This window comes from Podarcis raffonei, chromosome 10, assembly GCF_027172205.1.
Source record: "Podarcis raffonei isolate rPodRaf1 chromosome 10, rPodRaf1.pri, whole genome shotgun sequence".
NCBI lineage: Eukaryota > Metazoa > Chordata > Lepidosauria > Squamata > Lacertidae > Podarcis > Podarcis raffonei.
In genome coordinates this window covers 77,719,413-77,739,866 of record NC_070611.1, presented here as the reverse complement: position 1 = coordinate 77,739,866, position 20,454 = coordinate 77,719,413, and the positions used below count along the sequence as shown (strand labels likewise).

General features: G+C 54.1%; 3 protein-coding genes across 4 annotated transcripts; 2 read left to right on the top strand and 1 right to left on the bottom strand.

Annotated features, from left to right (window-relative positions):
- Positions 1–583: 583 nt before the first annotated feature.
- On the bottom strand, positions 584–11,512 carry FSCN3 (fascin actin-bundling protein 3). Its single transcript, XM_053406241.1, has 7 exons — positions 10,830–11,512; positions 8,177–8,873; positions 7,519–7,637; positions 7,128–7,287; positions 4,973–5,143; positions 3,462–3,678; positions 584–891 (listed from the first exon to the last, which is right to left on the bottom strand). Exons 1-6 carry the CDS (start codon positions 10,926–10,928, stop codon positions 3,473–3,475), a joined length of 1,452 nt encoding a protein of 483 aa, XP_053262216.1. The 5' UTR covers positions 10,929–11,512; the 3' UTR covers positions 584–891; positions 3,462–3,472.
- LOC128422348 (adenosine 5'-monophosphoramidase HINT1-like) lies at positions 6,336–6,882 on the top strand. Its single transcript, XM_053406240.1, is given in 1 exon segment — positions 6,336–6,882. A coding segment is annotated over 1 exon segment (381 nt). The 5' UTR covers positions 6,336–6,340; the 3' UTR covers positions 6,722–6,882.
- A 2,885-nt stretch (positions 11,513–14,397) lies between the features above and the next one.
- GCC1 (GRIP and coiled-coil domain containing 1) lies at positions 14,398–20,119 on the top strand. Of its 2 annotated transcripts, none has more exons than XM_053406017.1 (3): positions 14,398–14,484; positions 15,647–16,720; positions 18,477–20,119. In XM_053406017.1, exons 2-3 carry the CDS (start codon positions 15,677–15,679, stop codon positions 19,791–19,793), a joined length of 2,361 nt encoding a protein of 786 aa, XP_053261992.1. In that variant the 5' UTR covers positions 14,398–14,484; positions 15,647–15,676; the 3' UTR covers positions 19,794–20,119. The 2 variants fall into 2 exon arrangements, with proteins under 2 accessions (XP_053261992.1, XP_053261993.1); XM_053406018.1 differs by lacking the exon at positions 14,398–14,484 and adding an exon at positions 14,743–14,802.
- Positions 20,120–20,454: the final 335 nt, after the last annotated feature.

Here is a 20,454-nt window from a genome sequence, read left to right as displayed (position 1 = left end):
GGAGGGAGTTCCATAGCTCAGCTGCCTCCTTCCCCGGGAGTTTTTGGGAAAGGGCCACTGGGCGAGGTGAGGAGAGGAGCCCACGCTTAGGGTGTAGCTCTGGGGCTGAAGAGGCTGGGCTGGGTGCCCTTCTCTCCCACCCCCCAGTGGCAAAGCTGCATGGTCCAGCACTGGGGGCCGATAGCAGGTGGGGGCATGGCTGGCGCACGTCCCGGGAACGTGGCACATTGCCTGTGGGGACGTGACACCCGGCACGGTGGGGGGGTGCACGGCGTGTGTCCGGGGGGGGGCTGCAATGGTGCGCCCCTCCCCAATGGTGCGCCCACTGTTCCTCTGCCAGTGTCCCCACCCCAAGTCGGTGGTGGAGGGGCTGGTTGTTGTAACTCCTTCTTGAAGCGGGACATACGCTCTGCACATGCCCAGGGGCACCTCTGTTGGGCGGTGTTGCATCTGGGCTCAGGGATCTATCATTGGCCCAAATGAATCCTGGGGGCACCCCGCCTGCCCGCCTTTCTTCCCCCCTTCCTGTCCCTCTGGAGCCCACGACACCTCCCCCATTGAAACAGACAGAAGCCAGGGTCTTTTTGCTTTTTGCTCCTTTTCAGAAGACACCTGAGTGGTCCTGCGGAGGGGGGGAGCCAGAACCCAGCCCCAAATCCTCCTCTGGCAGCATCTGCCCCTTCACCTCAATGGGGGAGAACGGCAGCGGGTGAAACCCCCTTTGTGGGAGGGAGGGAAGAGCCCCCCTCCTCTTTTTCCTCTGCTGCTGCTTCCAGGCCTCTTGCTGATGCGTCCGGATGAGGCCAAGGAGAGAAGGCCGAGGCACTCAGACATCTTGGGCGGCCCAACAAGGACTCTGCTGGGTTTCCTTTCCTCCTCTCCTGCAGATACCTGTGGACAATGACCTCCTGGTTAGCCCTCCCAGAGTCACTGGGGGCCAGAACCCTGCCTGGTTTAGTTCATAAAATCAGACTCACAGATTGGGACGGGACCCCGAGGCTCCCAGACCCCAGCAATTCATTTGTTTCACAAAATAATATTCACAATAATATTGTCAGTAAGCGCAACTCTTCAATACGCTTGCAGGATGAATCCAGCAATAAACTAAAAACAGATGAAGAAACGCGTCCACATTCCACAGGCCTGGTCAGAAATGGTTTTAGCAGGTGCCGGGGAAAACGCAGTTGAAGGTGCCTTCTTGATATCAATAGGCAGGGAGTTCAAAAGTGCTGCCACACAAAATGATGTGAGTTCTTACCAATGAGAAACAGGTATTACGTGTCCCCTGTGGGAGCACAAGTGCCATCTGACGGAAGCCCTGTTTAGGGAAGTTTTTAATGTTTAATGCTGTATTGTGTTTTTAATTTTCGGTTGGGAGCTGCCCGGAGTGGCTGGGGAAACCCAGCCAAATGGGCAGGGTATAAATAATCTTCTTCTTCTTCTTCTTCTTCTTCTTCTTCTTCTTCTTCTTCTTCTTCTTCTTCTTCTTCTTCTTCTTCCCCCCCAATCAATGGGGTCAAGTGGGGCCAGGCCACCTTGCAGAGAAACTGGTCCCAAGTTTTTCTGGGCTTTATTGTACAGTGGAATCTCAGTTTTCAAGCGTCTCTGAAGTGAAACGTTTCAGTTTTCGAATGCCGAAAACCTGAAAGTAAGTAATTGCTCCATTTACGAACGCGCCTCAGAAGTCAAATGGCTTCTGCTGTGTGTTTTTTCAGTTTTCACCATGGAAATTGACACTCTCCCTTTGCGCCTGGGTTTTCAAACGTTTTGGAAGCTGAACAGCCTTCCAGAACAGATTACGTTCGAAAACCGAGGTTCCACTGTATAGCATAGCAAAATACTAATACCAATGATACTGATAATACCATGTGTATACAGGGAAGTCCGGTTGCGAACAGGATCCATTCCGGAGTCCTGTTTGCAACGTGAAAAGCCTGCAACCTGAAGCGCCATATCTGTGCATGTGCGTGGTGTGATTTGACGCTTGTGCGAATGCACAAGTAGCGAAACCCGGAAGTAACCCTTTCTGGTACCTCCGGGTCGCTGCGGGATGCAACCTGAAAAAACGTAACATGAAGCGGACGTAACGTGAGGTGTGACTGTAATACTATTATAGATTTAAGGTGGGGAGCCCCCCCCAAAAAAAAACCCCTTAGAAATGAATAAATGCTAGGATCAAAGCACAAGCTACGGGGTGATTCCTGTGGCTGAGTTTTGGCCATCAAGGAACACTAAAGAGCAAGTGAGGCACATGAACAATGCAAGAGAGTTTGTGCGCTGAGGTGTGGACAGAGATAGGGGCCTGAAAGGCTGTCAGGGTAACTGAGTGCTGAAGGTGACAGCAAAAGGGGGTCAGGCAGAAAGGGTTGCTGGGAAGAAGAAGAAGAAGAAGAAGAAGAAGAAGAAGAAGAAGAAGAAGAAGAAGATACCCATAAACGCTGCTCTGCTTTGGGGAACAAGCTGTAAGATCTGGACTCCCTCCTTGCAGACTGAAGGTGTAAATAGGTGAATAAACCATGTATCTTAAAGCCACGACAGTCTGCGCTGCATCTTCTGTTCCTCCAGAGGAACACAGACCCCGGGTGGGTGCCTGGGACCCCAAGGGCTTTTGCCACTGCTTGGCAGAGAGCGGAGCAGACACCTGACTTTTGTTAACAATACTAATGCAGTGGTACCTCTGGTTACGTACTTAATTTGTTCCGGAGGTCCGTTCTTAACCTGAAACTGTTCTTAACCTGAAGCACCACTTTAGCTAATGGGGCCTCCCGCTGCTGCTGGGCAATTTGTGTTCTCATTCTGAAGCAAAGTGTGGTGGAGTCTCCTTCTTTGGAGGTCTTTAAGCAGAGGCTTGACAACCATATGTCAGGAGTGCTCTGATGGTGTTTCCTGCTTGGCAGGGGGTTGGACTCGATGGCCCTTGTGGTCTCTTCCAACTCTATGATTCTATGATTCTATCATTCTTAACCTGAGGTACTATTTCTGGGTTAGTGGAGTCTGTAACCTGAAGCATCTGTAACCTGAGGTACCACTGTAGTAATACCTTGAACATGGCCCAGTAGCAAATCAGGAACCAGTTCGGATCTCGGATCTCTGTTCACTGGCGGAGGAAGGGAGGGTGCGGACCGCCCCAGGTGTCATCCCTGAGGGGGGGTGACATCACTGCCCCACCCCTGGCTCCGCCTCTGTCTCTGTTGACACACAGTGGGTGGTCCTGGAGGCTTTGGGTGGCAGAGAGACCTCCAGGGGAGTCCTGCAAGAGGGAGGCAGAACTGCATCTGGGGATCTGCAAGCCAAAAACTTCACCCCCCCTGAGGTGCCACAGTGGGGTCCGGGGTCTGTGCTGGTGGCTGAGTCTCTCGGGTGTGGGGAGGGGCCCACAGCTCTCTGCCCTCCCATCTCTGCTGGGCCCCCGCCTCTTCCACCCCCAACCCTGGCAAGGCGACTGCCCCCCTTCTTCTCACCTGCCTGAGGCCTAGAACTCCCAGAGGCACTCGCAGGTCACTTCCTCACTGTCGGCCATGAGGCAGCCCTCCCGGTCCGCACGCAGGAAGTATCCGTTGGGTCCCAGCACTGCCAGGAGGTTGTTCCCTCGGATCTCAACGCAGAAATTCAAGGCAAACTTCCCCCAGGGGCTGAAGGTCCCTTCCGAAGTCAGGCACCAAAAGCTCTTGCCGCGGCCTGGGAAGCGGAATGACGGCGGAAAAGTGGTGGGATTCCAACAAAGACGGGCGTTGGGAGATTCAAGGCAGGTGAAAGAAATGGCTTTTTCATGCAATGCAGACTGTGGAACTCCCTGCCACAGGAGGCAACTCTGGCCACTGACTGGGATGGCTCGAGAACAGAATTAGAGGAACTCACAGGGGAGAGGGCTATCAATGGCTAGTAAAGGTAAAGGACCCCTGGATGGTTAAGTCCAGTCAAAGGCGACTATGGGATTGTGGAGCTCATCTCGCTTTCAGGCCGAGGGAGCCAGCGTTTGTCCACAGACAGCTTTCCAGGTCATGTGGCCAGCAGGACTAAACCGCTTCTGGCGCAACGGGACACCGTGACAGAAACCAGAGTGCACGGAAATGCCGTTTACCTTCCTGCCACAGCAGTACCTATTTATCTACTTGCACTGGTGTGCTTTCGAACTGCTAGGTTGGCAGGAGCAGGGACCGAGCAACGAGAGCTCACCCCGTCATTGCGGGGATTCGAACCGCCGACCTTCTGATTGGCAAGCCCAAGAGACTCAGTGCTTTGGACCACAGCGCCACCCGTGTCCCTCAATGGCTAGTAGGCAGGATGGCTTTGCTCTGCCGCTACAGTCAGAGGCAGCAATGCTTTGTAATACAGTGGTACCTCAGGTTAAATATGCTTCAGGTTACATATGCTTCAGGTTACAGACTCCGCTAACCCAGAAATAGTGCTTCAGGTTAAGAACTTTGCCTCATGATGAGAACAGAAATTGTGCTCCGGTGGCACGGCGGCAGCAGGAGGCCCCATTAACTAAAGTGGTGCTTCAGGTTAAGAACAGTTTCAGGTTAAGAACGTACCTCCGGAATGAATTAAGTACTTAACCCGAGGTATCACCGTACACTGGTACCTCTGGATACAAACGGGATCCGTTCCGGAGCCCTGTTTGCATCCAGAAGCAAATGTAACTAGCGACGGCACGTCTGCGCATGTGCGTGTCGCTTTTTGTCGCTTCTACGCATGACATCATTTTGAGCATCTGCGCATGCGCGAGCAGCAAAACCCAGAAGTAACACGCTCCGTTACTTCTGGGTTGCTGCGGAGCGCAACTTGAACGCGCTCAACATGAAGCATATTCAACCCGAGGTATGACTGCAGGGGCTTCTGGAAACAGCAGGAGGGGAGAGCTGCTTGTATCCTGCTTGTGAGTCCCTCTTTGGAGCAACAGGATACTGGACCAGATGGGCCCTGGGCCTGCCCCCCTGGCATGTCCCCCCTCCTTCCCCCCTTCACCTACTCTGGAAGTGGTAGATGCCCTCCTTGCAGGGCAGCAGCTCAATGCAGTCGGGCTCCAGGAGGTTGCACTGCAGGGCCTCGTGGCAGGAGGAGCTTCCCACATAGCCGTAGCAGCCGCGCAGCAGCAGGAAGGAGCGGTTGGCCAGGCGCAGGCCAAACTCCTCGTGGGGCCCTGCAATGCAGTGGGGCAGGAGGTCAGCTGGGAGCTGACAAGGAGAAGGGGTCCCTGAGGCATCGGCAGACCTTTGGTCCAGACTTTTCTTGGCAGCCAGCCTGGGGGAGGATGGGGGCTGCTCTCCTCGCTTTTGAGGTCTGGGGGTGGAGGAGAACCCCTTTTCCAAAAGAGCCAGAAGGGGCGGGATGTGTGGGGTATTTAAAGTGCAGTCCAAACCAACAATTCAAGTTTTTCAAGACAGGAGTTGAAGCTCTCTGAGCTTTCCTGCGTGTTTGGTAGAAAGAACTCTGCAAGACACGTTCCCCACACTGTGCCCTGGCAGGTAGAGGAGGGCATAGTAATATATTCTCTTACCTGCCTGTGTACACCCTTTCCCCATCGCTTTATGATCTGCCAGCAAAAGGGAGCTCCTTAAGTCGGAGCTCCAATGCTCAGGCACCGTTTTAAGGTAGACTTCAGTACGTCTTTACAACTGAATCGCCATTTCAAGCCTGCCTGTCTCTGTTAATCCCATTACTCTGCTGTTTCTGTTACTCTCCAACAAGTATTCTGAGTGAGTAAGTGCTATTTTCCAATACTGTCAGTGTGATGATTCATATTTTCTATTATCTTCTTCATAAAGGCCCATGAAATATTATCAAAGGCTTTTTCAGCATCTATAAACATTAAAGCAGCTTATTTCTCATTTCTGACCTCCAGATATTCTATCACTTCAGTTATATTTCTTATATTATCCTTCATCTGACATCCTGGTAGGAAACCAGCCTGATCATGATGAATTATTTCTACCAAAACTCCTTTCATTCGGTTGGCCAGTATATTGGCAAATAGCTTATAATCATTGTTTAAACCAGGGGTAGGCAATCTAAGGCCCGGGGGGCCGGATGCGGCCCAATCGCCTTCTCAATCCGGCCCACGGACGGTCTGGGAGTCAGCATATTTTTACATGAGTAGAATGTGTCATTTTATTTAAAATGCATCTCTGGATTATTTGTGGGGCATAGGAATTCATTCATTATTATTTTTTCAAAATATAGTCCGGCCCCCCACATAGTCTGAGGGACGGTGGACCGGCCCACGTCTGAAAAAGGTTGCTGACCCCTGGTTTAAACACTTCCCTTTTAAGCTGCAAAGGGATGACACAAACGTGAGGAAGGATAATATCTAATAAATATATCCTCTTGGTGGTTCGCGATGGCTGAGGAGATCAGAAAAGCGCAGGTGGCGCAGCTGGGAGGGGACACCATCTTCGGGAAGATCATCCGCAAAGAGATCCCGGCGAAGATCATCTTCGAGGACGAGAAGTGCCTTGCATTCCATGACGTTTCCCCACAAGCCCCAACCCATTTCCTAGTAGTTCCGAAGAAGCCTATTGCTCAGATATCTTAAGCGCAAGATTCTGATGAAGCTCTTCTTGGCCACTTAATGATTGTGGGCAAGAAATGTGCAGCTGAATTAGGCTTGACCAGGGGATACCGAATGGTGGTGAACGAAGGGCCGGATGGCGGTCAGTCTGTCTACCATGTGCATCTCCATGTCCTCGGTGGCCGTCAGATGGGTTGGCCTCCGGGTTAAGAAGGTGGGAAGAAAGGATCTTGCCCCCCAACTATCGCTTGAACACCCTCCACAAATATTCTCAACTGTGATCAATACCTTCAGCCACTTAACCTTTCCTGTGGAGTACAGTAGAAGTTTGCGCAATCATTGTTCAATAAAGTTATAAGCATGTCGGCTCATCTTTAAAAAAAATAAAAAATAAAATATATCCTCTTTTGGCATCTGTTCGCATTTCTACAGGCATTACGTCAGTTGGGTCGCCAGGCCAGACTCCTCACCCTCCAGCAGGGGCAGGTGAGACATCACATAAGGTCAGGGGGTTTCCTTGGAGAGATGCTTCCTTCCCGCCCCGCCCCCCCCCAGCCAGAGACCCTCCTTGTTCCAGGAAGTGTCTCATCCTCTCCCTCCTCCTCCTCCTCCGCACCTGGCTGCATGGCTCTGGCGACCACCAGCCCGACAGGGAGGGTGCCCAGGTAGCGGCCATTGAGCGCCCTCAGGAAGATTTTCCCATAATGCCACAGGATGCTGAACTGGGTCTCAGGTTCTTTGCTGCAGCCGTCGGCCATCACACTCTGGAACTCCCTCTGGGGACAGAAGACCAGGTCAGCAGTGGGGCAGGGAGAAAAAACCAGCCACTCTGCCCCATGGGAATGGAAGTCGTCCCCCCCACCCCACCCCCAGATATAGCAGGTGGTAATGCTCTTTGGGACAAAAGCAAGGTGGCCCCTCCACCATTTGGCTGGGCACCCCACCTCCTGGCCCTCACAGGGACCCTGGACTCAGCCTTTTGGGGGGTGGAGGAGCCCCTAACTTACCTGTGCCAGGTACTTGTGGTTGATGTCTTTCAGCTGCACGGTTTGGGCATCAGGACTGACATGAAAGAGGAACGTGGACATGGGGGTCGCCTTTTTGGAGCCTGCGTAGACCTCAGAGTCTGAGGGGAGAGAAGAGCAGCTCAGCAGGTGCTTGCACTGAGTCGGCTTCATCTAGCTCAGGACACTGGCTGGCAGCATTGTCTCTCCAGGATTTTGTGGGATGTAATCCACTGGAGCAGTCAAGTACAACATTCCTTGTTTCCCTAGAGTCCTGTGGAAGGCCCTCCCATCAGATGTCAAGGAAATAAACAACTACCTGACTTTTAGAAGACCTCTGAAGGCAGCCCTGTTTAGGGAAGTTTTTAACGTTTGATGTTTTATCATGTTTTTAATATTCTGCAGAAGCTTCCAGGTTCAGTCCCCACGGACAGCATCTCCAGGAAGGACAGGGACAGACCATGCCTGAAACCCTGGAGATCCACGGCTGCCAGCCAGGGTTGACAATACTGAGCTAGATGGAACCAGAGAACTGTGGAAGGGACCTCCAGGGGTCATCAAGCACACCCTCCCAAATCTGAACTGAATCACCCCTGACATGAGTCAAAGAGGCCCTGGGCCCCCGGCCTGGCCCTTGCTGCTCCCCCCGGGGTTTACTTGCCGCAGAGGATGCCCATGTACTTCTTGGCCCTGGTTCTCAGGCTGACCCACTGCGGGCACCTCTTGATGACGAACCACTCCTCGTTGTCTTCGGGGCAGTCTCCGAGGCACAGGAGCCCCCGGCTGCCCTGCGGGTACAGGATGTGCCCCTCCCTGTCGGTCAGGAAGGCCAGGCAGCCGGGCCTCAGGTTCAGGTGGAAGGCCGTCTCGGCTGAGGGCTTCTTGGCCAGCTTCTCCAGCCGGGAGACGAACTTGTGGTTGGACGTCTCCAGGTGGCAGACGCCGCAGCGCAGCCTCAGGACGAAGCCGCACTCCTCGCAGTAAGGCACTGGCGTGTCCACCCAGACGCGGTTCAGCTCGGGGTCGGTCCGCGCGTACAGCCGGCTGCTGGGGTTGAAGAGGACCACGTGCGCATGCATGGCTAGCTGGGGCATCCACATGTGGCGCCGCGTCAGCTCTCTGCAGACGCAGAAGACGTCCTCCCCGTCCGACTCCAGGAACTTCTTGCTCTCCAGATGTTGGAGGCTCCAGGCCCCGCTGGAGTGCACCTCCAGCACAAACTGGCTCTGCCGCCCCGAGGCCGGGTGACCGCACCGGACGGTGCCATCGGCGTCCACCAGGAGGCAGCGCCCTTGGTGGCCCCTCAGCACCGCCACCGTCAGCTTCCCAGGCTTCGTGGTCACCTCCAGGTCCCAGGTCTGCAGGGGGCGAGAGGGGCAAGTCAGCAGGGATCCTGAAATATACTCTGTCAAGAGTGGATTTCATGCTCTTTGTTCAGTGGTGAGGAGGAATGGAAGTTCCCCCAGAATGTCTGCTTTATATACATTATTTACAATGGGCCCCACGTGATTGGCTAATTCCGGGATTCTCCTGTAGGCCAATCAGGTTGCGGATTCACTTCCACCTGGAGCTGGATTGGGTGGCTCCTGTGGACCAATCAGACTGCTGCATTCTGGACCCTATTGCTCTAGGACCAATCAGACAGCTGCATTCTGAATCCTATTGTTCTAGGACCAATCAGACTGCTGCATTCTGAATCCTATTGTTCTAGGACCAATCAGACGGCTGCCTTTTGGATCCTATTCAACTCAGTACATAACAGATCCCAAAGGAATGTCCCTGGGTATTTCTCTGGGATGATTTATCATATTTCTGCACCATTCGCACAAATCGCAAAGTGGCTTACAAGCAATAAATCACAAATATAACACAAATCATACAGCATAATTAACAAATCATTGGCAAAATAATCGATGAAATGCTATTAACAAAGCAACTAAAGAAATAAGCTAAACAGCACCGTTACAACAGAAGTCAGAAATGTTACAGCACTCATAATCCATAGAACAATATTAACAACATTAACAAAATTTAGAAAGCATCTGAAGGCAGCCCTGTTTAGGGAAGCTTTTAATGTTTGATGCTCTGTTGTGCTTTTAATTCTGTTGGGAGCTGCCCAGAGTGGCTGGGGAAACTGAGCTGGATGGGCGGGGTATAAATAATAAATTATTATTAAATTATTATTATAATTATGGTCTGTGTGTGTGGTTTGGGAGCTGCACGGTCAGGGAAAAACAATGCTGTCTAGGGTTGTAAAGATTGTGGAGAGAATAACTGGGTGCCCTCTTCCCACCTTGGATGAAATCTACGCTTCCGGGTGCCATAAGAAAGCGGCAGAGATAGCGCAGGATAGTGCGCACCCCGGAAATGATCTCTTCCAGCTTCTGCCTTCTGGAAGAAGGTCCAGGGTTATAAAGACCAGGACTAGAGCCTGAGAAACAGTTTCTATCCAAATGCGATTTTGGTTTTTAAACACAGTGTAAGGCAGTCTTTCCTGCCCACCTAGCAGTTCGAAAGCACATCAAAAGTGCAGGTAGATAAATAGGTACCGCTCTGGCGGGAAGGTAAACGGCATTTCCGTGCACTGCTCTGGTTCGCCAGAAGCGGCTTAGTCCTACTGGCCACATGACCTGGAAGCTGTACGCCGGCTCCCTTGGCCAGTAAAGAGAGATGAGCGCCGCAACCCCAGTGTCTGTCACGACTGGACCTAATGGTCAGGGGTCCCTATACCTTTACTAAGGTAGTCTTTATGTGAGTATATTGTATTCAGTTATGGGGTATCAGAGTTTTTAGGGGCTAACCAGGCTGGGATAGCTGGCTTGTGGGTTTTGGAATGTCTGATGTAGATTTTTTCAATTTCATTGTTCTGTATGGGACAATGACAATAAAGATTATCGTATAAAACAGCAACTAAAAAGGAAACTAAGCACTGTTTTTTGATGGTCAGAAGAACCGGTCATATATGACCTTGGCAGCATAGATAGCCATTAGCAGGGGTGTCTGTCCAAACTTTTTTCAAAGAGGGCCAGATGTGATGAAGTGAACATGTGTCGGGGGCCAGCCAAAGTTGTTGACCTTTTTTTCCGGATTGAAGTTGTTGAACTTTATGAAGGATTTTACCCCCAGGAAATAAACTGCCACAGGGGCCAGATTAAATCAACCGGATTAGCCCCCCAAAACGGACTTTGGACATGCCTGACCATTGCAATTCAATGGAAAACAGCCCCAAATCTGACACTGGCTGATAGCACTCATTCTGGAACAGAACTCAAATAGAGAAAATTAAGCATCATTTGAGGCTTCCGGGGGGATACCTGTTTCTTCCCCAGTGAGTTTCCCAAGACGCTGACGCCGTCGCCATAGCATTCCCCAGTGAGATACCCGCCTGTCCAGTTGACCAACCCAATCTGCATGGCTGCGCAGGAGGGGCGGAGCTACCGAGGGCATCAGCAACAGGCCGGCCCCCGCTTTGGACCTTGCGCTGCCGACCGACTGGCCGGCTGGGCCATGGGAGAGGCTTCTGAGGGCGCTGGGGAGGGGGGAGGAAGAGAGGAAGAGGTTCTTCTCCCTGCGGGAGATGCCGGCCCAGGATTCCAAGGGGAGAAGCTCTATGGCAAGTCTGGCCTTTGTGACCTCAGAAAGGATGGAGGGGTCTTGGTGGACCACAGGCTGAACACGAGCTAACCGTGTGATGCAGCAGCAAAAAAGGCTAATGCTATTCTAGGTTGCATCCACAGATAGTGTCCAGGTCAAGGGAAGTCATAGTTGTTGGGAAACTGTGTACGTGCAGCTACTCACACAGAGTCAATTAAGGTTTGGCAGCCAGCCAGAAGGCAATCTGAAGGAGTAAGTCTGCCTGGTGATAACAGAGGCATGGGGACAGCTCCCTGATTGGTCAAGCTCTCTCAAGGGAGTGATAATTAATGGCCTACTAACTGGAATGTGTTAGTTCAGAGTTCAGTGTTCAGTTGTTCTGTGTCAGTGTAGGAGTTGTGAGTCGTGTCAGAGAGAGCTAGCAAAAGATCCGTGTCCTGTTCCTGTAAATAGTCCACTGTATATAATAAACACCTAACTAAGAATGCTTGACATGAGCCAACAGTGTGACGCGGCAGCTAAAAAAGCCAATGCAATTCTGGGCTGCATCAATAGGAGTATAGCATCTAGATCAAGGGAAGTAATAGTGCCACTGTATTCTGCTCCGGTCAGACCTCCACCTGGAGTACTGTGTCCAGTTCTGGGCACCACAGTTCAAGAAGGACACTGACAAACTGGAACATGTCCAGAGGAGGGCAACCAAAATGGTCAAAGGCCTGGAAACGATGCCTTATGAGGAACGGCTAAGGCAGCTGGGCATGTTTAGCCTGGAGAAGAGGAGGTTAAGGGGTGATATGATAGCCATGTTCAAATATATAAAAGGATGTCATATAAAGGAGGAAGAAAGGTTGTTTTCTGCTGCTCCAGAGAAGCGGACACGGAGCAATGGATCCAAACTACAAGAAAGAAGATTCCACCTAAACATTAGGAAGAACTTCCTGACAGTAAGAGCTGTTTGACAGTGGAATTTGCTGCCAAGGAGTGTGGTGGAGTCTCCTTCTTTGGAGGTCTTTAAGCAGAGGCTTGACAACCATATGTCAGGAGTGCTCTGATGGTGTTTCCTGCTTGGCAGGGGGTTGGACTCGATGGCCCTTGTGGTCTCTTCCAACTCTATGATTCTATGATTCTATGAACGCTGATCGCCAAAGAATTGATGCTTTTGAATTTTGGTGCTGGAGGAGACTCTTGAGAGTCCCTGAACTACAAGAAGATCCAACCTCTCCATTCTGAAGGAAATCAGCCCTGAGTGCTCACTGGAAGGACAGATCCTGAAGCTGAGTCTCCAATACTTTGGCCACCTCATGAGAAGAGAAGACTCCCTGGAAAAGACCCTGCTGTTGGGAAAGATGGAGGGCACAAGGAGAAGGGGACAACAGAGGACGAGATGGTTGGATGGTGTTCTCAAAGCTACGAACATGAGTTTGACCAAACTGCGGGAGGCAGTGGAAGACAGGAGTGCCTGGCGTGCTCTGGTCCAGGGGGTCACAAAGAGGCGGAAACGACTAAACGACTAAACAAGTTTCTGGTTCCTGCTTCGTCTATCCTGTCTGCAGCCAAGTTGCCAATTGCTTCCGTGGATTCTGCGTTTACTCTGCTAGGTCTGGCTAAGGTCCTGCAACTAGTCAGAAAGTTGCGAAACACCAACAGGTTTTGCCAATAATAGTCCCGCTCTCTTCTGTCTTGGTCAGACCACACTGGGAATACTGTGTCCAGTTCTGGGTGCAACAATTTAAAAAGAATGTTGACAATGCCCAGGGGGGGCGTGGCTTGTCATCTGGGCAGCCCTCTTCTTCGCTGCAAATGTCAGTCAAGATGCCTGACAATCCCTGGCCTGACTGAAACATCCTTTTGAAAAGGTGGATACCTTGGCTCCAGAATCCATTGTCACAGACCTGTTTCATTCACACAGAGATACCTGCTCTTTTAAAAAAAAAAAAAAAAATTTTTATTAAGAATTTCAACATAACAATTTATCAAAAACATATCATCCTCATTCCCCCCCTATTTTTCCCTCCCCAAACCAGAACCCCCCCCCGCCCCCCCAACTCCTCTCTCTGGTTTTTCAGCACATGTTAATCTCTGCATATTATAAAATTGTAAAGATCCTTAATTTATCTATCTATATGTTACCAATAATAAATTTGTGTATGTTTATTCAAAGATAGCTGCTCTTTTTTGACAGGTCTGCTGGGATAGTTATTGATAGTTTGGGGGTCTCTGGAAGAATTTCTGGCTACGTGCCAAGACTTCAGGAATGAGATTATCGCCCCTCTCTTATTGTCCACTCCAGGTCGCCCAGCCACTGCCCCAGTGTCCTTTCTCTTGGCAGAGCAGGATGAGCAGGGGACAGCAAAGGTGGCAAGGTTTTTAGCTGGGGCAGTCAGGATAAGACCCACTATTTGACTACTGATTCCAAACCCTAAAAGGAATTTTATATAATTGACTTTTTATTTCTGTTCTTGGTATGTTGTTGTTTTATTGCTGATGGCTGCTGCAAAGAAACATTCATTCATTCTTTCCCGGAGGAGAGATGGACAGCTGAGCGGCTCCTTTGCATCTGCCCAGCTCAGCTGAGGCCCAGGGCCGCCTGCAGGGGGCGCTGTCTGGCCAGGAATTTGGCCCTTGGAACGACCGGAGACAAAAGGCGGCGCTGCTGCGTCTTCGGAGGAGGAAGGAGGAGGGGAACACGTGTCTCGAGATGCGCATCCCGGAAGCATCCATGTGCAGGCGCACCGCAGGGGGACGCTTTGCTAGCCGCCCAGAGTTGCTGGGGCATAAAATTATATTATTAATATTAACATTAATTTTGATATCAATATTTATTATTAATATATTAATATTAAAATATATTATTAACATAGTAATATTAAAATACATCATTACTATATTATTAGAATATATTATTTATGTAATTATATATTAATATTAATATTGATTAATAACAACAACGACGAAAGAACAATATTATAACTATTATTATTATTATTATTATATTAGGATCCTCTGGGAGTTGAGAAATTTAAGAAAGAAGGAAACTAAAACCTGCCCAGCGCCCCCGACACGAGCCCCTCCTCTCCTCCCGGGCTCCCTCGAGGCCATCCAAACGATCCCCCTGGCTCTCAATGCGCAGCCGCGCCCTGGGGAGCGGAGGCGACACAGGGGACCCGGAAGCTGCCGATCCCGGCGCGAGTCTACCCAAACGCGACCGAGTCTATAGTATAGGCGTGGCTCCCTCGGCGCAGGCGCAGCGCCGCCTCCCGGGCATGCGCGGACGGGCGGCGTCGGCGGAAGTCGGAGCGGCCGGCGCAGGCGCAGTGCGGGGGGCCAGCTGCTGGGCGAGGGGCTTCTGGCCGGGGGCGCGCGGCGGGCCGAGAGGTGAGCCCCGCCCCCTCCCCAGCCCCGCCCCCTCGGACCCCCCCAGGGACCCCCCCGGCCGGCAGCGGAGCCTCCTCCAGCTGCTGCTGCTGCCAGCCCGTGCGGGAGAGGCTAGGCTGGGTCGGCTGGGGGGGGGAGAGGGAGACCCCCCCACCCCTGGCAGGCCGCCCCCCTCTGCTTCCCACACCTGGGACAGCCAACCGGGTCCTTTTCCAAGCGCCCCCCACCCCCATTGGCACCTGACCCTGTAAAGGGGGGGGGGGCTGGCAATAGGAGCAGGGCCGGATCGAGGCTGGATGCGGCCCTCGGCTCCTGAAGGTCAGGGGACCCTTGCTGTGTCCAGCTGTCCTTTGTCGACAACAAACGGTCCCTGTTTTTTATGTCGAATGCAGTGGCACCTCGGGTTACAGGCGCTTCAGGTTACAGACTCCGCTAACCCAGAAATAGTACCTCGGGTTAAGAACTTTGCTTCAGGATGAGGACAGAAATCGTGCTCTGGCCGGCAGCAGCGGGAGGCCCCATTAGCTAAAGTGGTGCCTCAGGTTAAGAACAGTTTCAGGTTAAGAACGGACCTCCCGCGCTCATCTCGCTTTATTGGCCGAGGGAGCTGGCGTACAGCTTCTGGGTCATGTGGCCAGCATGACTAAGCCGCTTCTGGCGAACCAGAGCAGCGCACGGAAACGCCCTTTACCTTCCCGCCAGAGCGGTACCTATTTATCTACTTGCACTTTGACATGCTTTTGAACTGCTAGGTTGGCAGGAGCAGGGACTGAGCAACGGGAGCTCACCCTGTTGCGGGGATTAGAACCGCCGACCTTCTGATCGGCAAGTCCCAGGCTCTGTGGTTTAACCCACAGCACCACCCACTTTTTATACATCTCTGTGGTATAAAAAGTTAAAATACTGAAACAGATTAAAATGCACGTCAACTTTCTAAGCATCTTTGGGCAGCCTTGTCTGCTTGACCTCAATAGGCAGGGAGTTCCAAAGTGTACTGAAGGTCTGACTTGGTGCAGGGAGGCTCTTTTGCTCTTGTTATGAACCCCGCCTGCTAGCCTCCCCTCGGGGCATCTGGTGGGCCTCTGTGGGGACAGGATCCTGGATGGGTGGTTGGCCTGACCCAGCTGTATGGCTCTTCTCACGCCCTGATGTTCCCTTGCAGCTCTCAGAGCCAGCCCAGCCCCCTGGCGCCATGGAGAAGTTTGGCATGAACTTTGGGGGCGGCCCCAGCAAGAAGGACCTGCAGGAGACCATTGAGGTGCAGAAGAAGCAGCTGCTGCAGTACCAGGGGCGCCTGAAGGACGTGGTGCGGGCCTACAAGAGCCTCCTCAAGGAGAAGGAGGCGCTGGAGGCCAGCTTGAAGGTCCTGTCGGTCTCCCACGAGGTGGATGCCGGCCTGGGCAGTGGCGTGGCCCAGCCCCTGGGAGTGGCCGGCTCCTCCAGCCCGGACCTGAGTGAGGACCAGAGCTCAGTCCACAGCGAGGACAGTCATGGGACGGCTGCCAGCCTGGCCAGCGTGAGGGGGGACCTGGTGGGCATGGAAGAGGGGGCGGTGGCAGTGGCGACTGCAGTCTCTCCCTCGAAGCTAGAGGAGACCAGCAGCTCCGAAAGCAGCGGCGTGAGCTCTGGCAGCGGGGAGCTGATTGTGGGGGGTGCCGGTGAGTCGGACAGGAGAGTCCTGCAGCTGAAGACTCAGCTGGCCACGCTGACCAGTGCGCTGGCCACCGTCACGCAGGAGAAGTCTCGGATGGAGGCCTCCTACCAGGCCGACAAGAAGAAGGCCAAGCAGGAAATGGAGAGCGCCAGCCGCAGAGCCGAGGAGGAGAGGAGCCGGCTGGAGGCCGAGGTCAAGGAGGCGCAGGAGCAGCTGGCCGAGGTCAAGGCCCGCCTCATCGCGCAGCAGCACGACCGGGCGCAGGAGCAGGGCGACCACGCCGTCATGCTGCGGGAGCTGCAGCGCCTGCTCCAGAGCGAGCGCGCCCTGCGCCAGGAGGCGGAGCTAGGCCTGGAGGAGGCCCGCGAGGCCCTGGCCGGGAAGGCGGGCGTGGCAGACCGGGCGGAGGGGGCCGAGCACCAGGCCCGGCAGCTGGGCCGCGAGGTGGAGGAGCTGAGGCGGGAGCTCAGGGCCCTGCGGGAGGAGAGTGCCCGGCCGGACCCGCAGGTGCAGGAGCTGCAGGCCGAGGCGGCCAGCCTGCGGAGCCACTTCCAGGCACAGCTGCTGCAGGAGATGCGGAAGGTGAGAACAGGGCAGGGAGCGGAAGGGGCCCTCTCTCCCAAAGGGGTGGGTTTGCCTTCCTTGGGGGGCCACTGTGATTCCTGCACTGCAGGGGTTCGGACTACCGTATTTTTCGCTCCATAAAAAGCACCTGACCATAAGACGCACCTAGTTTTCCGAGGAGGAAAACAGGGAAAAAATATTCTGAATCAAATGTTCTACAAAACTATTTAATAAACTACTGGTATATCAGAGTGAGACTGAGAGGGACAGGAGCTGTATGTTTGTTTAGTGTGCACTCTCAAGGAGCCAGCAGATCAGCTGAGATGCTGGGGGATTTGCGTAATTTTTCCCTCTCCATCATCCCCAGCTCTCCCGTCCCCAGCAGCCTTCCTGTTTTACCTCCTGGTTTTCACTGCGCTTGTGGCTCAGAGCTCAAGGTTGGTTTTGTTTTTGCTGCTGGTTGCTTAAATTTTATCCTTCCCAATCCAACACCTCCTGTGCCCTGCCGTCCCTCTGCAGCCTCATTGCTCCATTTAGGGAGCATGTGGACTTTTGCTAGCTGAGGCTGCTGCAGCTGTTGCTGGCTATGCACCGCTTTTAAGAGCGCCTGCTGGCTTTGAATCGCCTGCCTCCTCCCAGCTCACTGTAAAGCAAGCAAAGCGAGAGTCTCATAGAGCATGTAAGCGGCTCTCACTTTACTTACTGTCAGAGAGTGACAGACGGGAGCCATGGCTCCCGTCCGCCCCTCCTCCTGTCTGTAAAGCAAGCCAAGATTGAGCCGCGCAAAGCGGGACAGAAGCCCTGTAAGCGGCTCTCGCTTTGCTTGACTGACAGGAGCCATGGCTCCGACCCAGTGCATTCGCTCCATAAGACGCACAGGCATTTCCCCTTTCTTTTTAGAAGGAAAAAAAGTGTGTCTTATGGAGCGAAAAATACGGTAGATGACTCAGGGAGTCCCTTCCAGCTCTGCAAGTCTGTGATTCCCTGCTGCGCGCAGCCCCAAAGCAGGCTCCGTCCTTTACCTACATGGTCCCTTGACTTCTCCAGCTCACCACAGGGTGGGGGGTCACTCTTACTGGCCCCCTCCATGGAGGTGTTTGCCGAGGCCTGTGGACGTCATGCCAGCCTGGAGCCTTTGGGGGGGGGGAAGAGCAGCCTTTGCCAGCCTGGTGGCCTCCGGATATTTTGGGCAGCAGCTCCCATCCTCTGTGAGGGCAGCAGGTTGGCACAGGCTGGTGGCATGACTCCCTGGTAGAGCCAAGCGATGCTTCTTCCCCACCTCCTGGCCAGGCTGGAGATCCTCCTGGGCAGGTGGAGAAAGCCTTTGATAGTCTTTCTTGGTCATTCTTGATTAAGGTATTTGACAAAATGGAAGTAGGTAATTATTTCCTGGCTGGAATTGAAGAGATCTATACTGATCAATCCGCAGATGTATTCTTTCGGACAAATGCCAAATAGAAAAAGAAACGAGACAAGGTTGTCCCTTATCTCCGTTGTTGTTTATTATGGCATTAGAAACAGTGCTTCAGAATATAAGGTGATATAGGGAACTTAAAGATACTGAAGTGAGTTTTAGAGTCTATAAACTAAGGGTGTTTGCTGATGGTGTGGTGTTGACATTGGAGCAACCTTTGGAGAGTGTTCCGAAAGCGTGAGAAGAAATCAAAAGGTTTGGAGACGTGGCAGGTTTTAAATAAAACCAGGCTGGGTGGGTTCCCGCTGGCCTCATCCAGCAGTCTCCTCTCATGTCCTTCTGTTTCTCCTCCCCCCACAGACGGCTCAAGCGGAGGATCGGATCCAGTTGGAGGAGCAGCGGGTGGCCAGCTTGGAGGCCCAGATCTCGGAGGTCTCTGAGCTCCTGGGCACCTACGAGAAAGCCAAGCAGAAGGACCAGCTGGCCATCCAGAAGCTGAAGGACCGCATCGCCCAGCTGGACCTGGAGAACAAGACCCTGGCCATGGCTGCCTCCGGCCGCTCCCCGCTGGACCTCGCGGCCTTCGAGGAGAGCAGCCTGGACGTCAACGTCCTGAAGGACCGCATGGAGAAGCTGAAGGAGATGCTGCAGGAGGCCACCAAGGACAGCCCGGCGTCCGCCCAGGAGATCGAAGCCTTCTGCAGGCTGGAGCCCCCCAAGGGCGGCACGGAGACGGGGGACGGCGAGAAGGCCACCGCGGCCTACTACCAGCAGGAGCTGAAGCAGCTGAAGGAGGAGTTTGAGAGGTACAAGCAGAGGGCCCAGGTGGTCCTCAAGAACAAGTCGGCCAAGGACGGGAGCTTGGCCAAGGAGCTGGAGGCGGCGCAGGAGCAGCTGGCCGAGCTGAAGGAGAAGCACGTCTCCCTGCGGCTCTCCTGCGAGGAGGGCGCCCGGCAGCGTCGCCAGGAGGCGGAGGCCTGGCGCCAGGAGGCGGCCCGCCTGCAGCAGCAGCACAGGCAGGAGCTGGAGAGGAGCCAGCTGGGCTTCCAGGAGAAGGTCCTGCGCCTGGAGGAGGAGATGCACAAGCAGCGCGACCGGGCGCTGGCCGTCCTGGCCGAGAAGGACCAGGAGCTGGAGCAGCTGAGGGCCCTGGTGCTGCCGTACTACGGGCTCCAGGGGCCCAAGCAGGGCCCGGCCCAAGCGGGAGGGCCCCAGAGCGGGGACCTGAAGGGGGACGAGGGCGACGTCTCCCTGGAGACCCTGACGCAGGCCCTGCACCTGGCGGCGCCCAAGGAGCCGGCCTTCCTGCTGTACACGGAGCAGCTGGCCAGGAAGGAGGTGGAGGCCTCGGCCCTGAAGAAGCAGAAGCGCAGCCTGGAGGCGGCTGTGCGGCAGCTGCAGGAGAGGCTCCTGGAGGAGGCCGAGCGGCACCGGGAGGAGGTCTCGGGCCTGCAGGGCCGCCTGCAGAAGAGCGCCCGGGACCAGGGCAGGGAAGGCGCCAACCTGGAGTACCTCAAGAACATTTTCTACCGCTTCCTGACGCTGACGGACTTGCTGGGGCGGCAGCAGACGCTGACGGCTATCTTGACTATCTTGCACTTCAGCCCCGAGGAGAAGCAGGCTGTGCTCAGCCAGGCGGGGGGCGCAGGCAGCTGGTGGCCTTCGGGGAAGAGGTGAGCCCCCAGGGCTGCCGTGGGGCCGGCTGCTCTGCCCAGAGGGTGCCCCTGTGCCAAGGAGGAGCGGGTCTGGCAGTTCCTCTTCCCGCAGCTGTGGGCTCTCAGCGCCTTTCTGCTGCCAGGATCCGCCCAAGAGCCATTTCTTAGAAGGGACCACGATCTGGGAGACGGGGTTTTGAATCAAGTGGGGGGGTTTTTTTGGGGGGGGTGTCTTCTTTTGCCAAATGGGGGAATTCGTGCAGGCTACATTTGGGGTTTTCGTCTTCCTGCCTCTCAAGCTTCAACTTGGTTTGTGATCTGTAAATAAAAAAGACCAGCAGCCAGAGACTGTGCTGTGGGCAAATGCCTCTTGGTGTTCTGGAGCAGGATGCGGCACGTGGGGCACCCAGGGGTGGAGCTGGGGTGGGGGGGGCAGAGGAAGAGTTCCCCTCTCCAGGGTCAAAGGGCTTCTTCGACTTGGGAGGGGGCTCCTTGGGAGCTGGGTGAACTCAGGGAGAGGAGGCCGGGACTTGCCAGCCACTCCACATCATGGGGGGGGGGCATGTGGCTCTGCTGACCAGGCTGGCCCACATCGCAGGAGGGTGGGGGGCAGAGCACCCTGCGGATTTGCCTGGCGAGGGCTCAGCGCTCGGCATCCCCAGCTGGAAAGGGCCAGGGTGTGT

Coding starts and splice junctions, on each gene's coding strand:
- FSCN3 (XM_053406241.1), bottom strand. CDS start 10,928: ATGCAGATTGGGTTGGTCAACTGGACAGGCGGGTATCTCACTGGGGAA. Junction 7,638..8,176: donor GTACATGGGCATCCTCTGCG/GCAAGTAAACCC, acceptor CTCTCCCCTCAG/ACTCTGAGGTCTACGCAGGC. Junction 7,288..7,518: donor ACCACAAGTACCTGGCACAG/GTAAGTTAGGGG, acceptor TTCTGTCCCCAG/AGGGAGTTCCAGAGTGTGAT.
- GCC1 (XM_053406017.1), top strand. CDS start 15,677: ATGGAGAAGTTTGGCATGAACTTTGGGGGCGGCCCCAGCAAGAAGGAC. Junction 16,721..18,476: donor TGCTGCAGGAGATGCGGAAG/GTGAGAACAGGG, acceptor CTCCCCCCACAG/ACGGCTCAAGCGGAGGATCG.